At 34.3% G+C, this 25,537-nt stretch overlaps 1 protein-coding gene and 1 pseudogene across 1 annotated transcript in view; one reads left to right on the top strand and one right to left on the bottom strand.

Moving 5' to 3' along the window:
* The window catches only part of Slc9b1 (solute carrier family 9 member B1), an 86,969-nt gene that overhangs the window by 5,067 nt on the left and 56,365 nt on the right, over positions 1 to 25,537 (bottom strand). The window contains exons 7-11 of the mRNA XM_078021868.1: positions 22,400 to 22,575; positions 7,293 to 7,399; positions 5,909 to 6,058; positions 2,601 to 2,709; positions 1,486 to 1,622 (exon numbers count right to left, since the gene is read on the bottom strand). Of these exons, the coding sequence (XP_077877994.1) occupies positions 1,486 to 1,622; positions 2,601 to 2,709; positions 5,909 to 6,058; positions 7,293 to 7,399; positions 22,400 to 22,575 (679 nt within the window). The remainder of the gene's footprint in view (positions 1 to 1,485; positions 1,623 to 2,600; positions 2,710 to 5,908; positions 6,059 to 7,292; positions 7,400 to 22,399; positions 22,576 to 25,537) is intronic.
* Positions 9,725 to 10,676, top strand: LOC106144901 (glyceraldehyde-3-phosphate dehydrogenase pseudogene; annotated as a pseudogene).

The raw sequence follows: 25,537 nt of genomic DNA, 5'->3' as shown, positions 1-25,537 counted from the left end.
AGGCTGAATGTTCTCTCTAATAAGTGGATGCTGATCCATAATGAGGGGAGGTGATTGATAAAAATGGAGGAACTGTGATTGGGCAAAGGGAGGGAGGGGAAGGAAGGGTGCACCGGGGCAGGAAAGATAGTGAAATGAGATGGACATCATTATCCTAGGTACATGTATGACTGCACATATGGTGTGAGGATCCTGTACAACCAGAGAAATGAAAATTAGTGCTGTAACTATGTACAATGAATCAAAATGCATTAGATACATAGGTATACCTAATTAGAATAAATAAATAAGTACAATTTAAAAAATGAGCAAACAAAATAATTGCAAATGTATCATTGGAAGGAGGGAGAATAGAGTAATAGATATTTCTTTTGTAGATTAATTATTATTTTAACCTCCATGGCAGAGGTTAAAAACAGTTATCATTATTTATATTGCTTGAAGGTAAAATAAATAATAACATTGTTAACTGAGAACTACTCATGTGCCAGAGATTATGCTAAGCACTTTGCATGGATTATTTAATTAATTCTCACAACACCACTCTGCAGTAGATGCGCAGATATCACTGTGAAATGAGCAGATTGAGGCACTAAGAAATTAAGAAGTAATTTAGCTGAGGTTAAAGATAAGTAACAATATTTAAAAGAGAAAGACTACCCTTAATGAGCCTGCTTTTGTAACCATGATATCAGAGAATTTGTTGCATGGAAATTTATAACCTTCTGTTTTGAAAACAATAGAGAAAGAAATCCAGAAAATTAAAGTATTTTGTTGCCAGGTTAAGCAGTCTAACAAGTAGCAATATCTTTTAATAGGAGGAGAATATCACTGAATAATAGGGCAAAACTATAATGTCTCTCTCTTCTTTCATTCATTTTGTAAGCATTCTACATTCCTCCTGCCTTTTAATGACTATTAAATCCTAGGGGAAAAAATTAAAAAAAAAAAACCCAAACAGAACACCAAAAACTAGATACTGTCCCTATCATTCCTATGTAATATATTGAAGGAATTTGATTATTAATCAAATAATCATCAAAATAAATGCATAATTAAAAATTTCATAGGCATTCATGTGGTGGAGTGATTGGCAAGGTTAGGAAAGATAACCCTTTCTTTAGGAAAGATAAAAAAAAAAAACCAAAGTACTTCCACTTTAAAATCAAAACATTTAACTCTATAATATTCAGCAAAATATAAAATATTTTCTTATTTTATATTTTAGGAAAGTAGAAAAATATTTGTATAAAATTTAGGAAGTATTTGTCATGAAAAGTACATTTAAAATTTTCAGACTAAGTGCTTTTGAAACATTTTTTAAAAGTTCCATTAATTTTAATAAACAGTTATCAATCAAACATTTAAAAAGTAAAGTTAAATATCACATATTTTGTGCATTTTGTGATTGGAGTAACATTTTTCTTTAAGAATTATAAAAAATAATCAAGATTAAAATTATTACAATGACTTACTATTTCTTACCTGGACTGTTGCTTTGGGCAACCACGATAAAGCAATAAATATTTTCTCCTTAAAAGTAAAACCAGCAAAACACATCAATACAAATGTCACTAAAATTCGAACACACACTGCCAAACTCATGGTAATAACACACAGCCCTGTAACAGATACAAACAAACATAAATACCAAAAATAATTGAGAAGAAATGGTTCTTTATGTCTAGAGATACTATTTCTAAAACTTTAAAAATGTCTTAAAGCTGTTGCTACTTTATGTCTACTTTTCTGTAAAAATAATAATTATAAGCAGCCGGCTGCGGTGGTATGTGCCTGTAATCCCAGTGGCTTGGGAGGCTGAGGCAGGAGACTCTTGAATTAAAAGCCAGCCTCAGCAATTCAGCAAGGCTCTAAGCAACTCAGTGAAACCCTGTCTTTAAATAAAATACAAAATAGTGCTGGGGATGTGGCTCAGTGGTCAAGTGGCCCTGAGTTGAATCCCCAGTACCAAAAACAAAAAATAATAATTATAAAGAATGCAAATATGATTGAAACTTTGGCATAAAGTGCCAGAGATTATCTAATGGTGGGAGTTCCATGAAAAATGAGACAGAAGACATTTACTTTATTCTGAACTAATAGAATTTGAATTGAACTTCTGCAATTCTGAACTAATAGACATTTTTTGAAATACTCTTAAATGAAAATATCTGGTGGTATCTATATTCATCTAAGAAAATAAATCTTAATCTTTATTTCATCAGATCACTCAGGGAAGATATTAAGTAATATGTTTGGTTAGAAAACAAAAACCAGGGCTGGGGGTGTGGTTTAGTGGAGGAACACTTGCCTAGCATGTGTGAGGCGCTGGGTTCATTCCTCAGCACCACATAAAAATAAATAAATAAAGGTATTGTGTTCATCTACAGCTAAAAAAATTAGCATAACAAAAAACAGATAACTAAAAGCAAAAGCAAAACCAAAACCAAATAGGGTCAAGGAAGAGCAAATACATTACATTATCATGAGTTTCTAAAGAAGGTCTCTGTAGTCAAAGATACATTATTAGAAAAAATAAAGTATTTATAACTTTCTTAAATATTTTTGAATCATATCTTTTGTGCTTTAATTATTCTTACCAATAGTATTTGTTTCAAGAGATGAAACAGCTACTTCTGATCCAACTAAACCAAAAAGAAGAGGCTGAAAAACATTCCAGGTTTGTGCAACAATATTTTGGACCTTAATCTGTGTAAAAAAGAAATATATTTAGAGTTATTGGGTAAATATAGTTGCATTTGAGAATTTATTGTGTTTTTAATTTGTTCTAATTAGTTATACATGATAGTAGCATGCATTTTGACACATAATACATAAATGGGGTATAACTTCTCATTTTTCTGGTTGTACATGATGTAGAGTTACATTGGTTGTGTAATCATATATGCACATACGGTAATAATGTCTGATTCATTCTACCATCATACCTACCCCTATAACCCCCCCTTCAATTCCCTGTTACTTCTATTCTTCTATTTTTTCCTAGCCAGCTTTCCCTATTATAAATTAGTATCCGCTTATCAGAGAAAACATTCAGTCTTTGGTTCTTTGGGATTGGCTTATTTTGCTTAGCATAATATTCTCCAGTTACTCTTAAAGTTACTCTTAAAATTTAATAAACTTAAGATATTTTATTTTTAGGAGAAATGTGAAAACCTAATTAATAAAAATTGAGTAGGTTAATTTTTGTGCAATTATTTCTTTGTAAGATAACTGAACTGAGAGAATCATATTATGCCTGATGAAAGCATACCCAGCTCATGCAAACATTTGAGCTCTTGGAAGGAAGTTGAGAAGACCTCTACTAACAATGAACCTGAAACCCACTGCAATGAGAGTGAATACCGAGATGCTATAAGCTGCTAGGAAAAAAAAAATTTGGTCCTCTCTTTTAGGCCTGCTTCCAAAGGACTCATATTGATTACCTCAAAGTTATTTTTTCCTTGGGCTGGGGTTGTAGCTTAGTGGTGGAGTGCTAGCCTAGCATGTATGAGGCACTGGGTTTGATCCAAAAATAAATAATTAAAATAAAGGTATTGTGCAATCTACAACTAAAAATAAATAAATTAATTAAAAAAATGTTTTCCCTTAATACTAAAACAAAATGTTTATTAGGTTCTTCTTTAGTTGCCAGTCTGTCTCCCCTTTCTGGGAAGGATTCCCTCCCAGTGCCACTTCCCAATGAAAAGATTAAAGGAAAGGTGCCATTTGGCATAACAGCATACTAACTCTTCTCCAGGATTTGGGATGAAAAGATTTTAGTCTCCATCTGGGCTTGTCATCGTATAGAATGTACATAAGAATTCTGATGACTCTTGCTTAGGACACAAACTATCTTTATAACATTTTCCTTTAAGATTGAGCTTTCTGATTAAAAATTATTTGATTGTAAAAGTTAAAAAAGTAAAAACAAAACAATTATTATTATTTCTTTTTTATAGCATATTATCCTATTTATTTTAATCTTTAAACTATTCATTTTAATTTCTTTTATCATATACAAAGAAATTCTTGTAGTTTTCATTTTACTTTTAACTTGTATTCCTTCATTTAAAAAAATTTTTAGTTTCTATTTTTTAGTTGTAGATGGACACAACTTTATTTTGTTTATTTATTTTTATGTGGTACTGAGGATCGAACCCAGTGCCTCACACTGAAGGGCAAGCGCTCCACCACTGAGCCATAACCACAAGCTCCTATTTCATTCATTATTAACCACTTAATTAATTCTATAATCATGATTATATTGGACTACATTTTGGGTCTACATTTTGGGTAGGGAACTTCTCAAGCTGATTATAAAATTAATCTAAGAAAGAATAATGGGCAGAAATAGCCATGAAATACATTAAGAAGCAGTTTAATGGGGATAATTTCTATATTAGATTTTGAGACATAAAACTGCAGTGATTTAAATTAGATTGGTATTGGCATAAGTTCAGAATTTAACTAATGTTAAAATATGTACTTAGCAAAACTGAATAATTGCTGGGCATAGTGGCATATGCCTGTAATCCCAGTTACTCAGGAGGCTGAGGCAGGAGGATTGCAAGTTTGAGGCCAGCCTCAGCAATTTAGACCCTGTCTCAAATGATAAAAAGAACTGGGGATGTAGCAGTGGTAAAACACATCTGGGTTCAATTCCCAGTACCAAAACAAAAACAAAATAAAAACTGAACAATTAATGTGTTAATAAACAAATAATTGAAAACTGAGTAGCCAATATGTGTATGTATATATGTATATACATACATGTGTGTTTATGCATATCTATTATATATAAGTACATGTGTGTGTCTATGAATACATAGACACACAGAGGTATTCCTATAGCATTACTTTACAGCATTCACAAAGATAAATTCCAGATGGATTAAAAAACTAAATGCAGAAACAAAATAAACAAGCAACAACCACCAAAGTATTAGATGACAATATAAAAAATAGTATATCTTTATGATGTTTATAATCTTATAATCTTGGATGAGGAAGTCCTTAAACAAGATTTAGAATCCAGAACCATAAAGGAAAAAATGGATGTGTGGCTATAGAAAATTTCACTTCCACATAAAATATAACATAAACAAAGTTGAAGATAAGCAAAAATTATATGAATATTTTATACACACACACACACACACACACACAGTAGTCCTAGCATATGGTGAAACTATAAATTAGAAGCAAAAGGCATAGGAATAGGAATAGGCCAAGAATTCAATAGTTAGTTAATGAAGAATACATGAAGTTTTGTCCACTACTAATTAGAGAAATGTAAATACTCTCTATAATGTTGGCAGGAGTGTAATTTAACAGTACCCAGCAAAATAAAAACAGACTATTTCTTAATATAGACATTCTATTTCCAGGAAATTAATCCTACACAAGTATTTATATACATGCAAAGTACTTTTATATATGCAATAAGACACATGAACAAGATTGTTCCTAACAGTACCACCTGCATCAAAAAACTGAAAGGTTTGGTCAGAACAAATGCTTAATTTGGGGAAGGAGTTGGATATTTAAGAATGTGAGGGATGAAGGAAACTTACATTTTATTCTATATGTTTTAATCTTTTATGAATGTTTTCATGGATTAGTTGAACAAATAAAATTTTAACGAAGAAAATAATTAAGTTAATGAAAATCATATTATATTACATAATATTTTGGGAAGAGTGAAGTCTGATACTATAACTCAACTTTTGATTGCATTTTAGTTTATTTCCAGGCACTTTTTGTAAATATTTTATTTCCTTGATTGATTCATACACTTCCTTGAGGAAATGAAACATCTTTCAAGTAAAGTGGGGAGGTTTTCTAAATGTCGATTAGAGATATAAAAATTAATTATCTTTAAAAATGATGTATTAAAAATATTCACCTTGTCTTTGGACCATTTTGTCCCTGCAAGGAAAGATGACACTAGTGTGCATAATCCTCCAGATCCATGTAAACCAATACGTTGACTGCCTAAGACAGCAGAAATACAGATACTCAAAATAAGGAATGCCCTCTTCAATGAAAGTTTTTCCTAGAAATAGATATTTAAAATTTGTTTTATATTAAATATATAAGATTTGGCATTATCTATCATTTATTTTTGACCCTTTGCTATCAAGTCTCTAAATGCTGTATTAAGTAGTATCTAAAATGTTGATTTTCTTCCTCACTAAATATTTCAGCACACTTGTTACCAAGTAACAAAATTTGCAAACTTTAAACTTTCATCTTCTGATACATCTCTGAGAGTGACATCAGTAAAATTGTTACAATATTTCAACTGAAAGCAAAGAAAGGATAACCTCATATAGTCTTCAGTTCCATATATTCAATGAATTCTTAAAAATATAAATATTTTTAATATCTCTTCAGTCAAAGTAACAGCTACAGGTAGGTCAGGATGGGAATTACAGAAATAAGAGTAATGGCACGCTTTAGGGAAGGAAAGGCTTATGTTTAACAGTGTTGCCTTTGTCAAAGGACAGCAAGAGCAAATTTAAGTCAGAAAATAAAGCAGAGGTAAGTGGGAACCTATCTTCTCCCAATGTCTTTAAAGGAAAATTTAGGGAAAAGTATTAGGAAAAACTGACAAATATCAATAGGCAATTTGTGGGAAAGGGGTGAAACAGAATGAAGAGGGATACTTTCAGGTAGGTACACTTTTCTGTAACTCTTTATTCATCAGAGACATCAATCAAGGCCATTGACCTGTATCAGTCACTACTGTGTTCAATTTTAAGAACTGAATAGGGCGATGAAGATTACTTTGGGAGAAGAGAGTTAAGTATGAAATTTAATATTTCAAAGCTCTTCCCAAAGTTCAAATTGTGGAAAGAAATGTCTAATACCAGATGATATGGTTTGGATGTTGAATGCCTCCCAAAAGCCCACGTGTTAAAAGACTTGCTCACCAATGTGGGGCTATTGGGAGATGGTAGAAACTTTGAGAGGTGGGGACCTTGTGGGAGTCTTCAGACCATTAGGGAGTATGCTCACAAAGGGGACTGTTGGACCCCTGTTCCCTTCCTATCGTTCTTTTTCTCCCTGGATCATGATGTAAATGGTTTTGCTCTGCCATGTGTGAGCCATGATATACTGCCATGCTACACATCCAAATTCATGGGTTCAATTGATTGGACATCTCAAAAACTGTTAGCCAAAATAAACCTCTTCTTCTATAATTTAATTATCTCAGGATCATAATAGTGATAGAAAGCTAATTATTACTCTGTAATGTTACACAACAGGTTAACTTTTTTATTTACCTGATCAGCACTTGGAAAATATCGAAAAAAACATCCCAAAACAGTTCCTACCAGCACACCAACAAGTATGTCCCGCAAAGATGACAGAATATTATCAATTACACCACCTGTAAGGGCACACAATAAGGGAAACTTTTCACAGAGAAATATTTTCACACACACTATACATCAGAAAATCAAAGCTACATGATTTGAAGAAAGGTAACATTTTACAGAAAAAAATACACAAAATTGGACCTTTAATAGTGATATATGTGAAAACCTATTTAGATCTACTTGAAATTAAATGTGTACTTCCAAACAATTTAACAAGTACACACATCTCAGAACTTTTCATTGTAAACAAAGAAGTAATAAGTTACAACAGGTTCACTTTAGCCACCCTAAACTACAAGATCAGGTAAGCTAAAGAACAGAAAGAGACTAATAACGAAGTATTTATAGCACCTACTTAGCAAATGGCTTTTCTGATGTGATGTGCTATTATGCAAAATAAATAAATAAATAAATAAATAAATAAATAAATAATTTAAAAAGAACAGCAACAATATAAAATAATTTTATTCCTGGGTCAATCCTAGAAATAGCTATGGGTTGATTGAGTTTCCAATATATTTTATGTCCATGGATATAATATTTCCATATTTGTAGTTCTTAGCAATAAAATATAATAAACAAACAAAAACATGTTATCCTCAGTTAGAAAAACAGTTCAGTTCTCCTCTGGGTATTGAACTAGCCAAAGTATGTAAGTATTTATTTTAGAAACTTTTTTCCATTAAAAGTAATAGAAACAGAGTAATTCCAGCAAGATGGTAGACAGGAAAGCCCCAACCATTGATGTCCCACAAAGACATTGACTGAATAATGGCCCAATAAGTTACAATATATGGTCCAAACTCCTTTAAGAAGTTGTAGTAACTTAGGCAAGTGCAATGTCAAGAACAGTGGCATGGAAACTAGTAAGAACAGATACGACATGATACCTATTATGGTCCTTACCCAAACATGTACAGGATGGCAAGTCTGGGAGAAAATACCCAACTTGCACTTCTCTACTGAAAGGGAAAGAGAATGTTAGAACTTTAGGAGGTTGCCTGAGGTACTTGTCTATCTTATTTGGCTCCAAACCTGCATATTTTGAACATACCTGAGTGCTGCTGAGAACAAAGGAGAGGTCAGAGCCACAGACAACAGAGGGAACAAAAGCTCCAGAAAAAGAAACTGGAAAACCTCTCTAAATGGAATATTACTTGCATACACCAAAGAGGATGCATCCCAGAAAAAGTTTAAGAATCCCTCAGAATGGATAGCCAGGCTAATTAGTGAAAGTCTTTTGTATGAAGTCATTCAATAAAGACTGGGAATGGTGGAAGTGTTTTCAAATGATAAATCCCTGCAAAAAAAAAAAAAATAGCAAGACATACAAAGAAACATTAACCAAACTAAAGGAGCAAACTAAATCTCCAGATCTTAAAGAAATAGAGATCTGTGAATTATTTGACAAAAATGCAAAAAAAAAAACTATCTTAAAGATATTCTATGAGAACATTAATAGCCAACTAAATAAAGTCAGGAAATGATGCATTAAAAATGAGAATAACAACAAAGAGATAGAAACTATAAAAAAGAACCATATAAAAATTTCAGGACTAGCAAATATAATAACTAAATGGAAAAATTCACTAGAGGTGTTCAATGGTAGACTGTATCAAGCAGATATTATTATTATTTAAAAAAATTTTTTAGTTGTAAATGGACACAATACCTGTATTTTATTTATTTTTATGTGGTGCTGGGGATAGAAACCAGTGCCTCACGCATGCTAGGCAAGGGTTCTACCACTGAGCCACAACCCCAGCCCTCATTTGAAATTATTGAGTCAGAAGAGAGAAAAAAAAGTAAAGAACAACAAAAAGAGCATACAGGACTTACAGAATGCCATTAGTAAGATCCAAGTATTTATTGTGGATGTTTCAGAAGGGGAAAAGAGTGAGAAAGGGTTAGAGAGCAAATTAAAGGAATAATGGCCCTAAGTTTTCCAAATTTGAGGGGAAATGGTCATATACAAATTTAAGAAACTCAAAGAACTTCATGTGGGATAAACTCAGAGACCTAAAATGAAGCATTGTAATCAAAATGTAAAAGACAAAGAGGGAAATTTGAAAGCAGCAAGAGAAAAGTAACTTGTCGTATGTAAGGAATGTTCTATAAGATATTAGCAGAATTCTCTGTAGAAGCCCTGCAAGTCAGAAAATGGTGGGATAGTATATTCAAAGTGCCAAAAGTAAAAAAAAAAAAAAAAACTGCCAACCAAGAAAAGTATATTCTGCAGATCTGTCTTTCAAAAATGAAAAGGAGGTTCACTGCTTCTCATTTGTCAGACAGCTGCATCTTCTCATCTTGTGCAGTGCTAGCTGCATCCCTGAGACATGATGATGAAGGTCAGAGTGAATGGATTTGCTTTCAACTCTAGCAAAGTGATATTGTTGCCATCAATGACCTCTTTATTGACCTCAACTACACTGTCTACATGTTCAAGCATGATTTCACTCATGGTAAATTCAATGGCGCAATCAAGGCTGAGAACGGGAAGCTTGTCATCAATGGAAAATCCATCTCTATCTTCCAGGAATGAGATCTTGCCAACATCAAATGGGGTGATGCTAGTACTGAATATCTTATGAAGTCCATTGGTGTCTTCACTACCATGGAGAAAGCCAGGGCTCATTTGAAGGGTGGTGCTCCATCTCTGCCCCTTCTGCTGATGCCCCCATGTTTATGATGGATGTGAACCATGAGAAGTATGACCACTCCCTTAAGATTATCAGCAATGACTCCTGTACCACCAACTGCTTAGCTGCCCTGGCCAAGGTCATCCATGACAACTTTGGCATTGTGGAAGGACTCATGAACACAGTTCATACATCACTGCTACTCAGAAGACCACAGATAGCCCCTCTGGGAAACTGTGGCATGATGGTCTTGAGGCTTCCCAGAATATCATCCCTGCATCCACTGGTGCTGCCAAGGCTGTGGCCCTGAAGTGAATGGGTAGCTCACTGGCATGGCTTTCCATGTGCCCACCCCCAAAATGTCAGCTATATATCTGATCTGTCACCTTGAGAAAGCTACCAAATATGATGACATCAAGAAGGTGGTGAAGCATGCATCACAGGGCCACCTCAAGGGCATCCTGGGCTATACTAGGGATCAGGTCATCTCCTGAGACTTTAACTGTGATACCCACTCTTTCACCTTCAATGCTGGGCTGGCATTGCCTTCAATGACCACTTTGTCAAGCTCATTTCCTGGATTGACAATGCATTTGGCTACAGAAACAGGGTTATGGACCTTATGATCCATATGGTCTCCAAGGAGTAAGAGCCCCTGGACATCTGCCCCAGCAAGAACACAGAGGAAGAGAGAGGCCCTCAGCTGCTGGAGAGTCCCTGCCCCTAACTCAGTCCCTTCTCCTCTCAATTTCCATCTCAGATCCCCTGAAGAAGGAGGCTTAGGGAGCCCTACTGTCACATACTATCAATAAAGTTCACTGCACCCAGCCAAACAACAACAACAACAAAACAAAACAAAACAAAAAAACCCAAAAAGAATCCCCCAGATAAATAAAAACAGAAAGTTCATCACTAATAGAGCTGCCTTACAGGAAATGGTAAGGGAGTCCTTCTAGTGGAAATAAAATAATATTAGACAACAATACCCAAGCTTACAAAATATAAACTCTTATATTAAAGGTAAATATATAAATAAATATAAAATCCTAATACTGTCATGGTGGCAAGTAAAGAACCTTTAATTCAGTTATAGAATTTAAAAGATAAAATGAAAAAATAACTTTTAAACTATGAGAATGACCATACAATGTAAGAAGATATAATAGGTTAATCAATAACATAAAATGCAGAGAAATAAATGTAGACTTTTTACATATTATTGAAATTATATTGTTATCAGTTTAAAATAGATTGTTATAATTGTAAGATGTTTTCTATAATTATAAAATAACCACAAATAAAGTACCTATGGAAGATACACAAATGAAAGAAGAAAATCAGAACATGTCATTACAAAAATAAAACATAACAATGAAACACAAAGTAAAGAAGCAAGAGAGGAAAAGAGGGATGAAATAGGTACAAGAAGAAGAAAACAATTAATAAAATGGCAAAGGTATGTCTTTCTCCGGTATTAATCACTTTGGATGCTAATGAATTAATTACACAATCAAAAGATATAATTGACTGAATAGATTAAAAAGTCAAGATTAAAATATATGATCTCTACAACAAACTCACTTTAGATCTAGGGAAACACAGAAGCTGAAAGGGAAAGGATGAAAAAAAAGATATTCCAAATAAAATGGTAACCAAAAAAGGACAGAGGTGTTCATACTTATAATAAACAAGATAAGCCTTAAGTCACATGCTACTATCAGAGATGAGGACTTTATATATAATGATTAGAAGGCCAATTCATGGGGAATATAACAATTATAAATATAAATGTACCTAGAAGCAGAGCATCCAAATATATGAAGCTAACTTTGAGAGAATTGAAGGAAGAACTAGCCATGCCAGAATTGTAGGAAATTTTAATAGTCTACTTTAAATAATAGCCAGAACAACTACAGTGTCATGGTTTGGATTTGAGGTGTCCCTTAAAAGCTCCTATTTCTGCAGGAATATTCAGAGGTAAAGCCACTGTGATTGTTAAGAGCTACAATCTAATCAATCTATTCAGGTTTGAATGGACAGGGTGGTAATGCTAGGCAGGTGGGGAATGCCTAGAGGAGGTGGGTCTCTGAGGGTGTACCCTGGAATCACATGCCTTCCCTGGCTCTGATATAATGGAGATTAGGGCCTACATTTTCTTCTATTAGATGCAGGGTCTGTGGTTGTATTCCTAAGTTCTTGATCTATTTTGAGTTGAGTTTTGTGCATGGTTAGAGATAGAGGTTTAATTTCATTTTGTGGCATATGGATTTCCAGTTTTCCCAGTACCATTTGTTGAAGAGGCTATCTTTTCTCCAATGCATGTTTTGGTGCCTTTGTCTAGTATGAGAGAGCTGTATTTATGTGGGTTATCCTCTGTGTCCTCTATTTTGTACCATTGGTCTACCAGTCTGTTTGGGTGCCAATACCATGCTGTTTTTGTTACTATTGCTCTGTAGTATAGTTTAAGGTCTGGTATAGTGATGCCGCCTGCTTCACTCTTCCTGCTAAGGATTGCTTTAGCTTTCTGGGTCTCTTATTTTTCCAGATGAATTTCATGATTGCTTTTTCTATTTCTATGAGGAGTGCCATTGGAATTTTGATTGGAATTGGATTAAGTCTGTATATTGCTTTTGGAAGAATGGTCATTTTGATAATATTACTTCTGCCTCTCCAAGAGCAAGGTAGATCTTGCCATTTTATAAGGTCTTCTTTGACTTCTTTCTTTAGGGATCTGTAATTTTTATTATATAGATCTCTCACCTCTTTCGTTGATTTCCCAAGTATTTTTTATTTTTTGAGGCTATTGTAAATGGGGTAGTTTTTCTCATTGTCATTTCTGAGAATTTATCACTGATATACAGAAATCTTTTTGACTTATGGGTGTTGATTTTATATCCTGCTACTTTGCTGAATTCATTTACTAGTTCTAGATGTTTTCTGGTGAAACTTTTTGGGACTTCTAGGTATAGAATCATATCATCAGCAAATAGTGCCAATTTTTCTTCTTTTCTATGTGTAGCCCTTTAATTTCTTTCATCTGTCTGATTGCTCTGGCCAGCGTTTCAAGAACTATGTTTTGTAGAAGTGGAGAAAGAGGGCTTCCATGTCTTGTTCCAGTTTTTAGAGGAAATGCCTTCATTTTTTCTCCATTTAGAATGATGTTGACCTGGGGCTTAGCATAGATAGCCTTTATGATGTTGAGATATGTTCCTGTTATCCCTAATGTTTTTAGTATTTTGAACATAAAGGGGTGTTGTATTTTGTCAAATGATTTTTCTGCATCTATTGAGATGATCATATGATTCTTATCTTTAAGTCTATTGATGTAATGAATTTACATTTATTGATTTCCATATGTTGAACCAACCTTGCACCTCTGAGATGAATCCCATTTGATTGTGGTGCACGATATTATTGAATATCGTGCACCACAATGTTTTTGTATTCGATTTGCCAGAATCTTATTGAGAATTTTTGCATCTATGTTTATTAGAGATATTGGTCTGAAGTTTTCTTTTTTTGATGTGTCTTTGCCTGCTTTTGGAATAAGGGTGTTATTATGAGTTTGGAAGTGCTGCCTCTTTTTCTTATCTCCTGAAATAAGTTGGAGAGTATTGGTATTAGTTCTTCTTTAAAGGTCTTGTAGAACTGGCTGTGTATCCATCTGGTCCTAGGCTTTTCTTGGTTGGTAGACTTTTGATGGCACCTGCTATTTCATCACTTGAAATTGATCTGTTTAAATTGTGTATATCATCCTGATTCAATTTGGGCAAATTATATGACTCTAGAATTTTTTATGCCTTCAATATTTTCTACTTTATTGGAGTATAAGTTTTCAAAGTAATTTCTAATTATCTTCTGTATTTCTGTAGTGTCTGTTGGGATATTTCCTTTTCATCATGTATGTTAGTAATTTGAGTTTTCTCTCTCCTTCTCTTCATTAGCAAGGCTAAAGGGTCTATCAATTTTATTTATTTTTTCAAAGAACCAATTTTTTGTTCTGTCAGTTTTTTCAATTGTTTCAATTTCATTCAGCTCTGATTTTAAAATTATTTCCTTTCTTCTGCAGCTTTTGGTGTTGATTTGTTTTTTTTTTTTTTTAGGGCTTTGAGATGTAATGCTAAGTCATCTATTTGTTGACGTTTTCTTTCTTGTAAGGAATGAACTCCATGCAATGAACTTTCCTCTTAGAACTGCTTTCATAGTGTCCCAGAGATTGATATGTTGTATCTGTGTTCTCATTCACCTCTAAGAATTTTTCAATCTTCTCTTTGATATCTTCTGCAACCCATTGTTCATTCAGTAGCATATTATTTAGTCTCCAGGTGTTGGAGTGAATTTTATTTCTTATTTTATCATTGATTTCTAATTTCACTCCATTATGATCTGATAGAATGCAGGGTGGTATCTCTACTTTTTTTATATTTGCTAAGAGTTGCTTTGTGGCATAGTGTATGGTCTATTTTAGAGAAGGATCCATGTGCTGGTGAGAAGAAAGTATAGTCTCTCACTGAAGGTTGAAATATTCTATATATTTCAGTTAAGTCTAAGTTATTGATTGTATCATTGAGTTCTATAGTTTCTTTGTTCAGTTTTTGTTTGGAAGATATTGAAAGAGGTGTGTTAAAGTCAACTGAAATTATTGTGTTGTGGTCTAGTTGACTCTTGAATTTGAGAAGAGTTTGTTTGATGAACGTAGATACTCCATTGTTTGGGGCATATATATTTATAATTGTTAAGTCTTGTTGGTGTAAGATTGCCTTGAGCAGTGTGTAGTTTCCTTCTTTATCATTTTTGATTGACTTTAGTTTGAAGTCTACTTTGATACGAGAATGGAAACCCCTGCTTGCTTCCACAGTCCATGTGAGTGGTATGATTTTTCCCAACCCTTCACCTTCAGTCTGTGGATGACTTTTTCTATGAGTCTCTTGGAGGCAGGATATTGTTGTTGCTGTTGTTGTTTTCAATCCAATCTGCTAGTGTATGTTTTTTGATTGGTGAGTTTAAGCCATTAACATTCAGGGTTATTATTGAGACATTGAGACATGATTTGTATTCCCAGCCATTTTATTTTTGGTATTTATTGTAACATGGTTTCTCCTCTGATTCGATTTTCCTTTAGTGTAATCCCTTCCTCTGCTGATTTGCATCATTGTTTTTCACTTCCTCTTCTTGGAATATTTTGCTGAGGATGTTCTGTAGTGTAGGCATTCTGGTTGTAAATTCTTTAAAGAAACATTTATTTTTTAATTGTAGGTGGACACAATACCTTTATTTTATTTGTATGTGGTGCTAGGCAAGCGCGCTTCCTCTGAGCCACAACCCCAGCCCTAGTTGTAAATTCTTTTAACTATTTTTTTTTTAAATTTCACCATGGAAGGTTTTATTTCATCATCAAATCTAAAACTTAGTTTTGCTGGATATAAGATTCTTGGTTGGGATCCATTTTTCTTTCAGAGCTTGGTATATGTTGTTCCACTATCTTCTGGCTTTGAGGGTCTGGGTTGAAAAATCTGCTGAGATATAAATTGGTCTCTCCCATGTGCAACCTGATTCCTCTCTCTTGAGGCTTTTAAGAGTCTATCCTTATTCTGTATGTTAGTCATTTTCATTATAATGTGCCTTGGTGTAGATCTGTTGTAATTTTGTATTTTGGTGTCTTGTAAGCCTCTTGTATTTGGTTTTCCAATTTGTTCTTCATGCTTGGGAAATTTTCTCATATTATCTCATTGAAGAGATTGTGTGTGCATTCCTTTGGTTTGAAACTCTGTGCCTTCCTCTATTCCAATAACTCTTATATTTGGTCTTTTGATGCTGTCCCATAATTCTTAGATGTTCTGTTCATGGTTTCTAAATATCTTCACTGTGTGATCAACTTATTTTCCAGATTGTATACTTTGTCTTTATTATCTGATGTTCTTTCTTCCAAGTAATCTATTCTGTTGGTTATGTTTTCTATTGAGTTTTTTATTGGATTTATTGTATCCTTCATTTCAAGGATTTCTGATTATTTTTTTTTCAGAGTCTTTATCTATATCTTAAAGTAATCTTTTGCTCCCTGTATTTGCTCTCTTATTTCATTGTTGGAGTGATCAATTTTTGCCTATATTTGCTTATTTAGGTCATTCTTTAATTCACAGATCATTTTAATTATGAACCTTCTGAACTCCTTCTCTGATATTTCATTAACTTCGCTGTCCATAGATTCTGTTATTATAGTTTTCTGGTTTGTTTGGGGCATTTTCCTCCCTTGTTTTTTCATGTTGTCTATGTGTCTTTCTTTCTTGCAGTGTGGATCTGAGATATTACAGTTTCTTCCCTATATTCTTGTAGTGCCCATGCAGATTGTCTGTACCTCACCTTGATGTTGGACTTTCAGACCCTGCTGGTGTCCCTCAATGAATGCTACTGCATCTTGGATCTGGGTCCTGCGCAAGTTGGTGTGGGTGGATCTGACTCACCAGGCTTGACCTCCTGTGTAGTCTGTTGGTCAGAAGGGGTGGTCCTGCACCAGAGGCTAGACTCTGGCCAGTGTCTGCCCTGCAGAGGGAGGGGTGGACTGGGCCTATTGAGAGCTTGGGTCCTACATGGGCTGGTGTGGGCAGTCTGGGCTGGATCTTGGCTCCCGTGTTAGTCTCTGGAATTCTTAACATTATTAGCATGTGCATACTACCAAAATGATCCATAGATTCTATACAATTCCTACTAAAATTGTAATAGGATTTTTTTTTTGTAGAAAGAGAAAAGATAAAAAAACCCTCTAAATTTCATATGGAATCCTGAAGAACTCCAAATAGCCAAAACAATGCTGAGAAAGAAAAACAAAGCTGCAGGCTTCACACTTCCTGACGTTAAAACATCAGAAGCTGTAGTAACCAAAACACTGTGGTTCTGGGAAAAAGACACATACCAAAGGAACAAATGGAAATTTCAGAAATAAGCCTTAACATACATGGTCCAATTATCTTTGACAAGATGTTATGGTTTAGATATTAGGTGTCCTCCAAAAACGTGTGTGTGAGACAATTCAAGAAAGCTGTGTGTGAAAGGATTGGGTTATGAGAGCCTTAACCTAATCAGAGCATTTATTAATCCTCTGATAGGGGTCAACTGGTTGGTAACTGTAGGCAGGTAGTGTGTGGCTGGAGGAGGGGGGGTCACTAGGTACATGCCTTTGGGGTATATATTTTATACGTGGGCAAATGGAGACTCTCTCTGCTTGCTGGTGCCATGATCCCAGCCACTTTCCTCTACCACACCCTTCCACTATGAAATTCTGCCTCCCCCCCAGCCCAGAGCAACGGAGTTGGCCAACTATGGGCTGAGACCTCTAAAACATGAGACCCAAATAAACTTTTCCTCCTCTAAAATTATTCTTGTCAGGTCTTTTAGTAACAGTAGTGGAAAAGCTGCCTAAAACATAAATGTACCAAGGCCTAGACAATCAATGGAGAATAATAGTTTCTTAGTGGGAAACTGAATATCCACATGCAAAAGAATAAAGTCAGGGAAAGGTTTGCCATATTGAATTTGGCAATGATTTGACATTGAATTTGGCAATATTACACCAAAATCACAAGCAACAAAAGCAAATATAGACAAAAGGGAGTATATCAAACTTAAAAACTGCTGTGCAACAAATGAAATGAACAACAGAGTGAAATGGCAGTCCTTGGAATGGGAGAAAATAATTGCATATGTTATCTCATATGAGGCTAATATAAAGAACTCCTATAACACAATAACAAAAAATCATAAACACCCCAAATAAAAATGGCCAAAGGCCTTTGCTATGGTCTAAAATTTCATCCTCTCTCAAAATTAATATACTGGAACCTTATACCCAGTGTGGTAGTATTATGAGGTGGGACTTACAGCACATGATCATGAATGGGAACAGGGCATTTATAAAAGGGATTTAAAGGAGGCTGTTTTCTGTTTTCTACCATATGAGGACCCAGAGAAGTTGCCATCTATGAGGAAAAGATCCTCACCAGATGCCAAATTGTTGGTGCCTTGATCTTGGACTTCCTTGTCTCAAGAATAATGAGAAATAAATTTTTGTTATTTATAAATTTCCTACAGTAAGGTATTTGGTTATAGCAGCAGTAACGGACTTGAAATAAGATATATAAATATCCAATAAACATTAAAAGATAGTCAATATCTGTAATTATTAGAAACACACAAATCAAAACCAAAATAAGATGTCACCACTCATACATTAGGATAACCAATATATACGAAATAACAATTGGAGCCCTAGTACATTGTTGGCGGAAATGTAAAACTGTGCAGTGGCTACTACAAAAAATAGTTTGGAAGTTCCATTTCTGGGTACACAACAGAAAGAACAAAAAGCAGGCTTTTGAGAAAATACGTGCATACTCATGTTTACTGAAGGATTATTCATAATAGCAAAGGGATAGAAATATCCCAAATGTCCATTGACAGATGAATGAGTTAAGAAAATGTGGTATAAATATACTATGAAATATTGGTCAGTTATGAGAAAGAAGAAATTGCATACTACAACATGGATGAACCTTAGGACATTAGATAACTGAAATAAGTCAGTCACTTATTCCACTTGTGTAATTTGTCAGAATCATGGTAACAAAGTAGAACAGTGGTTTACAGTGCCTGGGGGAAGGGAAAATGGAGTTGTTAAATGGATATAAACTTTCACTTTTGCAAGGTGAAAAAGTTTTAGAGATCCACTACACAACATGTGAATACAGTTAATAATGTTGAACTATACACTTAAAATGGTTAAAAGGATAAATGTGTGTTTTTACCACAATAAAAAATAGAATTATGAAAAATTGAAATAAACCAACTTGGTGTTTTTTTAGGATGGTCAGTATGATAAAGGTGACATTTTGTGGGAAGCCATCAATGAACTGTGCGTGAGCTAAAATTAGGCAGGAAAGCCTGGCATTGGGAACTCCCAGCAGCAACCCTGCTGGTTTGAGAACACCTGGTTCACGAGATGTCCTGCCTAGCTCCATCCCAAGTTTAACACAGCATCAAAGATGGGGTGACCCACTGGAGCCACCTAAGACTCTGCCTCCTGAAACCTTATCCCTGCTTTTGATGTTCTCCCCCTTAAAGAATCAGAGGCTTTTCTCAGTTGTTCAGTTGCAGATCCTATCAGGACTAAAAGACTTATCAGACACTCTGCTTTTTATATATAATTTCTAGCTCTGTTTCTGTTTCTTACTAATTATTTCAGACTTTTTATTTTTTATTTCCCAGGCAGCTCATACCTCCTAAGCAGGAACCTACCCTGGGGGTTGCTGGTCACTCTGCAATAACATTTTCTCATTATATCAAAGAAGACATTTGGTATTTGTTTTTTAGGGATTGGCTAGCTTCACTAAGCATAGTCTGCTCTAGTGCCATCCATTTCCCTGCAAAATCTATGATGAGAGAAAAGGGAAATTCCATGGTAATGGAGGGAGACCCTCATTGTTATACAAAATCACACATAAGAGGTTGCGAGGGGAACGGGTAAATAAACAAGGAGAGAAATGAAATACAGTAGATGGGGTAGAGAGAGAAGATGGGAGGGGAGGGGAGGGGGGATAGTAGAGGATAGGAAAGGTAGCAGAATACAACAGTTACTAATAGGGCATTATGTAAAAATGTGGATGTGTAACAGATGTGATTCTGCAATCTGTATTTGGGGTAAAAATGGGAGTTCATAACCAACTCGAATCTAATGTATGAAACATGATATGTCAAGAGCTTTGTAATGTTTTGAACAACCAATAAAAAAAATAACATTTCCTTAAATTGAATGAGATAATATTCAACAAGTTAAAACTACTGTGTAAAAATAAAGTTAGATCTCAATATCTGCTATGTTTCAAAATATTATTGTACTGAAGATTTAAGATAAAAAATAAAATAAAACCTTCAAAGTCCTTAAAAAGTCATAAAGTTGAAAAGGAATGTTTAAACACGTATCTGCTTAGTTTTTCATGGTCTTTAGTTCTCTGCAAATTAGGTTTGGTCTCCTATGATATGTTCCTCCAGCACCCTATACTACATATTATTTATCATATTTGCAATATTTTTTTAAAGATAAGTTTCTTCAGAACATGGACATGTCTATTTGCTGTCAGGAGACAGTATAGTATAGCACAGAATAGGTGTTACTCTGGAATCAGACCATTAGATTTATATCTTGGCTCCCTCACCTAGTAGATCTGTGACCTTGAGTAAGTTACCTAACCTCTGTTCTTTCATTTCCTTACCTGTAAATAAGTGGCAATATGGAACTTACAAGTACTAAGAAAGTTCTCAATAGAAACAAATATTGTTGTTCACTGTTTATCCTCAGTATTTGGCACAGTAATTAACATAATGGAAGAGGAACACAAAAAATATTTTTAGAAGGAATGGCTGATACAAATCATGAAAAAATATTGCCAGAATTCACAATTAAAAATTTATAATATCTGAATGACATGCTATAAACAGGAAAACTATAGCATATAAAACAATAAATAGGAAAACTATAGCATATAAAACAAAGGTTATTGTTATTAGTTTTATGCAGAATGTGTGTGTGTGTGTTTGTGTGTGTGTGTGTTACTGAGGTTTGAACCCAGGGGCACTCTACTATTAAGCTACATCTCCAAATTTTAAAAATTTCTGTATTTTGAGACAGAGTCTTGCTAAGTTCCTGAGGATAGCCTTAAACTTTCGATCTTCCTGCCTAGGTCTCCCAAGTAGCTGGGATTAGAGGCTTGTACCACAGTGCTCTACTTATGCCAAATCTTGATATATCAACAAGAACAAAAGATGAACACATCTATAAGGAATAGGCAAACAATTTTCAAAAAAAGCAATTTACAAAACATTCCAAAATGCTAATGACTAATAAACATAAACATTTGTCTAACACCACCAGTACATAAAGTATTTAAAGTACTTATTTAATGAGATCCTACTTTCACCTATCACCTGTCAAATTAGCAAAAATGGAAAAGACTAGTACTATATATTATTTTTTAAAGATAGTATCTCCTTATTGTATCCAGGTTGGCCTCAAACTCCTGCGTTCGAGTGATTCTCCTGCCTTAGCCTCCCAAGTAGCTGACTCTAGAGGTGCATGCCACTATAGTTGGCTCTAATACTTAGTTTTGAAAAGACAAAATGGCAAGCTTATGTGCGTAGTAGGACTTATTAACAATTTGTTTCAAAAAGGTTATAACTATATACATTTTTATACCAAAAATTCAATTTTAAGAAATTTTAAGATTAAGTACCAAGCATTATTTTAATGGTAAACATGGGAATCAACTTCTATTTTGAATAGGTTAAATAATTCTGATGCAGGCCACTGAATATTATGTAACCATTAAAAGGACATGAAAATACATGTATTATATATTCTCTATGAAAAGAAACATGCTTGTAATAATATAGTTAACTGAAAAACAACTCAGGTGACAAGAATGTAATATCAGTGTTCAATAATTTTTATGAAAATACTGGGAGGGCAAAACAGGGAAAGAAGAGAACAGAACAGAAGTGAATTCTGGGTAGTTTTACATCAAAAGGTCAGATGGAAAAATTTTTAATCTATCTTTTTTCTCCCTGTTTATTTATATTATTTTATTATTATTACTATTTTTTTGAGAGCATCTTACTGTGTTGTTTAGGCTGGCCTTGAACTGCCCTAGCTTCCTAAATAGCTGAGATTATAGGCATACAGCACTATAACTTCAGCTCTTTATTACTTTTTAACATAAAACATATTTTAATGTTTCAGTAATACAGAAGACTGAATTTCAAACACTATAGATAATTAAAGCATAATAAATGTACAAATTCTTACTTTCACGTTTCTGCAGTAATCTTTGAGACCTAATACCACCCTGGGAATCAGAACTGTGTAGTAGGATCTTGTCCCATCATTACCAAACAAGGCACTTGGTTGTCCTGGCTTTTTATGTTTAAATTGTCTTAATAGTAGAACTAATGATTTATTAGAATGATAAAAAGTTACATTTAAAAAATACCTATTAAGATATTAGTAGTAGTAATAATACTGCTGATTACTTTTTCTTAATGAAAACTATCATGAAATTCCAAAGCATCACAAGCAGATAAATAGTAATAATATGAATTATCAAATTAATTGAAATGTTTAATGATTAAAATAAAATCTTTTGTTAAGTAGTAGTTTTTCAAATCACTGAAATTTCTTCCTTGGGTTAGAATGAACTTTCTACAAAGAATATAAAAGATGTGAGACTGAAAAGTCTTGGTTAATAAATGAAGAAGTAAAGTCAGAAAGTATGCTTAAAGGAATAAAAAAAAATATGGGAATGCCACGGCAGTTGCTGTGTTGTTTACCTGAAGAGAAGACTATGCTCAAGAATGTGTTGAACCCAGTGATAGCCACGATGTCATCCAAACTGCTAGCAGCTATTAGTAAGGTTGGGATGCCTTTCTCAATGCCATATCCCTTTTCTTGCAAAAGCAGCATGGAAGGAACAACAACAGCAGGAGAGACAGCACCTAGTACAAAACTGAAAGAAAGACTTTGAAAACCAGTTTTTAAAATGTGCTTTTAGCAAGTGTTTTATGTAAACTTTACAAGAAATATATTAACCTTTTTAACAATTTCATATGAAAAAAAAAACCTCTTGCTTTTGAATGAAAATCACTTAATGGTGATAAAGCTGTCCATAAGATCTTTAGTGCTGGTTAAAATTTTCTAGAGTTACTGGACTGAGCACAAATTGCTCTCCCTCTGTCCCTAAATTCTTTCATGTGAAGATATAAACATGAAAATCTATAACCTAACTAGAAAACAAAAGGGGATTCCTAAATGGACACAAAACTATGCATATTCCAGCAAGGTAAGATACAGTTTAGGATTTAAAAAGGAAACCATAAGCCAAAATGTATATAAACAAAGACTGCTACCAAAGATATGGTGTACTTTTAAAGGTGCTCCAAGGTCAGAATAGGTAGATGCTGGAGCAGGAAGATCTATGAAGAGACCAAGTGATTATTTGAAGTACCATCGTAAGAACAGCTGAACAAATCTACCTTCCACACCATTCCTACCACCCTTGTCAAAGATCACATTTTCCTATTTATGAGGGCTTAATTCTGGGCTCTCTATTCTGTTCCACTGATCTATGTGTCTATGTCAGTACCACACTGCTTGTTTTTATTATTGAAGATTTACAAGTTTCAGTGGCATTCCATAAGCCCCTTAGGCTCTATTTTTCTTCTTTTTCATTTATTTTTCTTTTTGCTTCTTCAACTTGGTAATTTCAAATGATATGTCTTCAAGTTCATCAATTCTTCTGCTTGATCCAGTAGTTTGTGGATTCCATTTAGTGTAGTTTTAAATTCAGTTACTATTTTTTTTTCAGCTCCAGAGTTTCTGTATGGCTCTTTTTTTTAATGGTTCTATCTCTTTGTTGGTATTCTAATTTGTTCATGTACCCTTTTCTGATTTCATTTAGTTGTCTGTGTGTATTCTCTTTTATAGTTCATTGAGGACTTTTATGATGATTATTTTGATTAGTTGGTTTCTGGAAATTCATTGCTTTGATTGAGCTGTGAATCCCTTTTTCTTTGTATGCCTTGTTGTCTCTTTTGAAATTTGGGCATTTTGGAAAACAGCTACCCCCAGCCTTTACGGACAGTCTTTTTGGAGATAAAGAACTTGACTGATCAGTCCATCTATAACTTGTGGGGACCTCATAAATATATCTGGGGAAGCATGTTCTCTGGTCTTGCATGTGTTATCTCTCAGCTGAAGAAGTCACCTTTGTTTTACTCTGGAGCGTCCCCTCATGTTTCTTTGTGGACCTGTAATCTCCCTGGTGCTCTAGTAACCTGCAGGACTTACCTTTGTTTACAGTGGACCTCAGGTATCCAAAGTGTTTCACTTCCTTTTCCATCAGTGCTCCCAGTCAGTGATATAGAAATCAATCTCTTGGACATCCCCTGAAAAGTCAAAACATAGGTCGCATGTTCCACCTTTCTCTTTCCCTCTTCAGGGAGAAACTGGGAGGTGAGAGTTTTCTCCCAATTGTTCCAAGCTGTGCAGGGAGGCGAATGGGTTATGGTGGTTAAACACACCAGAATTTCCTAACCTCTCCAATTCATCTCTTCTCGGTTTTGCATTTGCTTGGGACACTGTAACCCCTCAAGTGGCTTCTGGAGTTTTCACAAGAGCAATGTGGTCCATATATTGTTGTGAAGTTGGTGTCTTTGTGGGTAAAGGAGAGCCTGGGGCTTCCTATTCTGCTGACATCACTCCTCTAAAAGCTGTAACTTTTAAAAGTTCCCAGGTGATTTTAATGTGTAGCAAAGTTTTGGACCATTTGATTTTCCCCAGTCCTATCTGGCTTCCTTCATTTCCTTCACTGGTTTCCTCAAAAAATAACTTGCATAAGAATCCTAATCTCAGCCTTTGCTTCAGGAAATTTAGTTATCTCTCTTGGTAGCAGAATTGGCCTATTCTCTGTAAGATAGCAATAGCACAGAGGGTAACCACAAGTTAATACAAAGTCTCAAACACACATGTAAGCACCCATTAAAATATCACCAAATATTAAGAGGAAACACAACACTCTGAATTGAAGTATTATTTTTAATAAGTGGAAAAATTTATATCTTGTTTAAGAGATATACTTTAAAGATAAACCAGAACAAGACTTTAGAATAAATGTAAATATCCTCAGAATAATGAAAATATACTGAATCTAGTCATAATTTTTTTTACATATAAAAAATGTTTATTCTTTTTAGTTATACATAACAGTAGAATCTATTTTTATGTATTGATGTAAGCATTAAATATATTGTATTCTAATTAGCATCCCAGTCTTGTGGAATGTACACAGTGTTGGGATTCACCATGTTGTATTCATATATGTACACAGGAAAGTTATGTCAGATTAATTTCACTCTCTTTCCTATTCCTATTCCCCCTCCCTTCCCTACATTCCCCTTTCTCTTCCACTGAACTTCTAATCCACTGAACTTTTCTTTTCCCTCCATGCTTTATTCTGGGTTAGCATCCACATATCAGAAAGAATATTCGACCTTTGATTTTTTGGGGATTGGCTTATTTCACTGAGCATGAGAGTCTACAGATCCACCCATTTACCAAAGACTATCATAAAGTCATTCTTCTGTATGGCTGAGTGATACTCCTCTGTGTATATATACCATAATTTTTTTTATCCATTCATCTGTGGGTGGACATCTAGATTGGTTCTACAGCTTAGGTATTATAAATTGTGCTTTTTCATAAATTTTAATCATAATCCTTCGAAACAAACAATCAATTGTCAAAATAAAAAATAGGTGATATGGGCATACCTGAAGAATAAGTTAATAAGCTGGAGGAGGGAGCATAGAATTTTCTAGTATGGACTACAAAACAATAAACAAATAAAATACATACACTCATATATCTTAATAGGCACAGAGGAGAGAGTTAAAAAGGACATAATAAGAGAG

The sequence above is a fragment of the Ictidomys tridecemlineatus genome, chromosome 9 (assembly GCF_052094955.1).
Source record: "Ictidomys tridecemlineatus isolate mIctTri1 chromosome 9, mIctTri1.hap1, whole genome shotgun sequence".
In the NCBI taxonomy this organism is placed as follows: domain Eukaryota; kingdom Metazoa; phylum Chordata; class Mammalia; order Rodentia; family Sciuridae; genus Ictidomys; species Ictidomys tridecemlineatus.
Note: the sequence above shows the minus strand (reverse complement) of the source record. Positions and strands in the feature narration are given on the sequence as shown.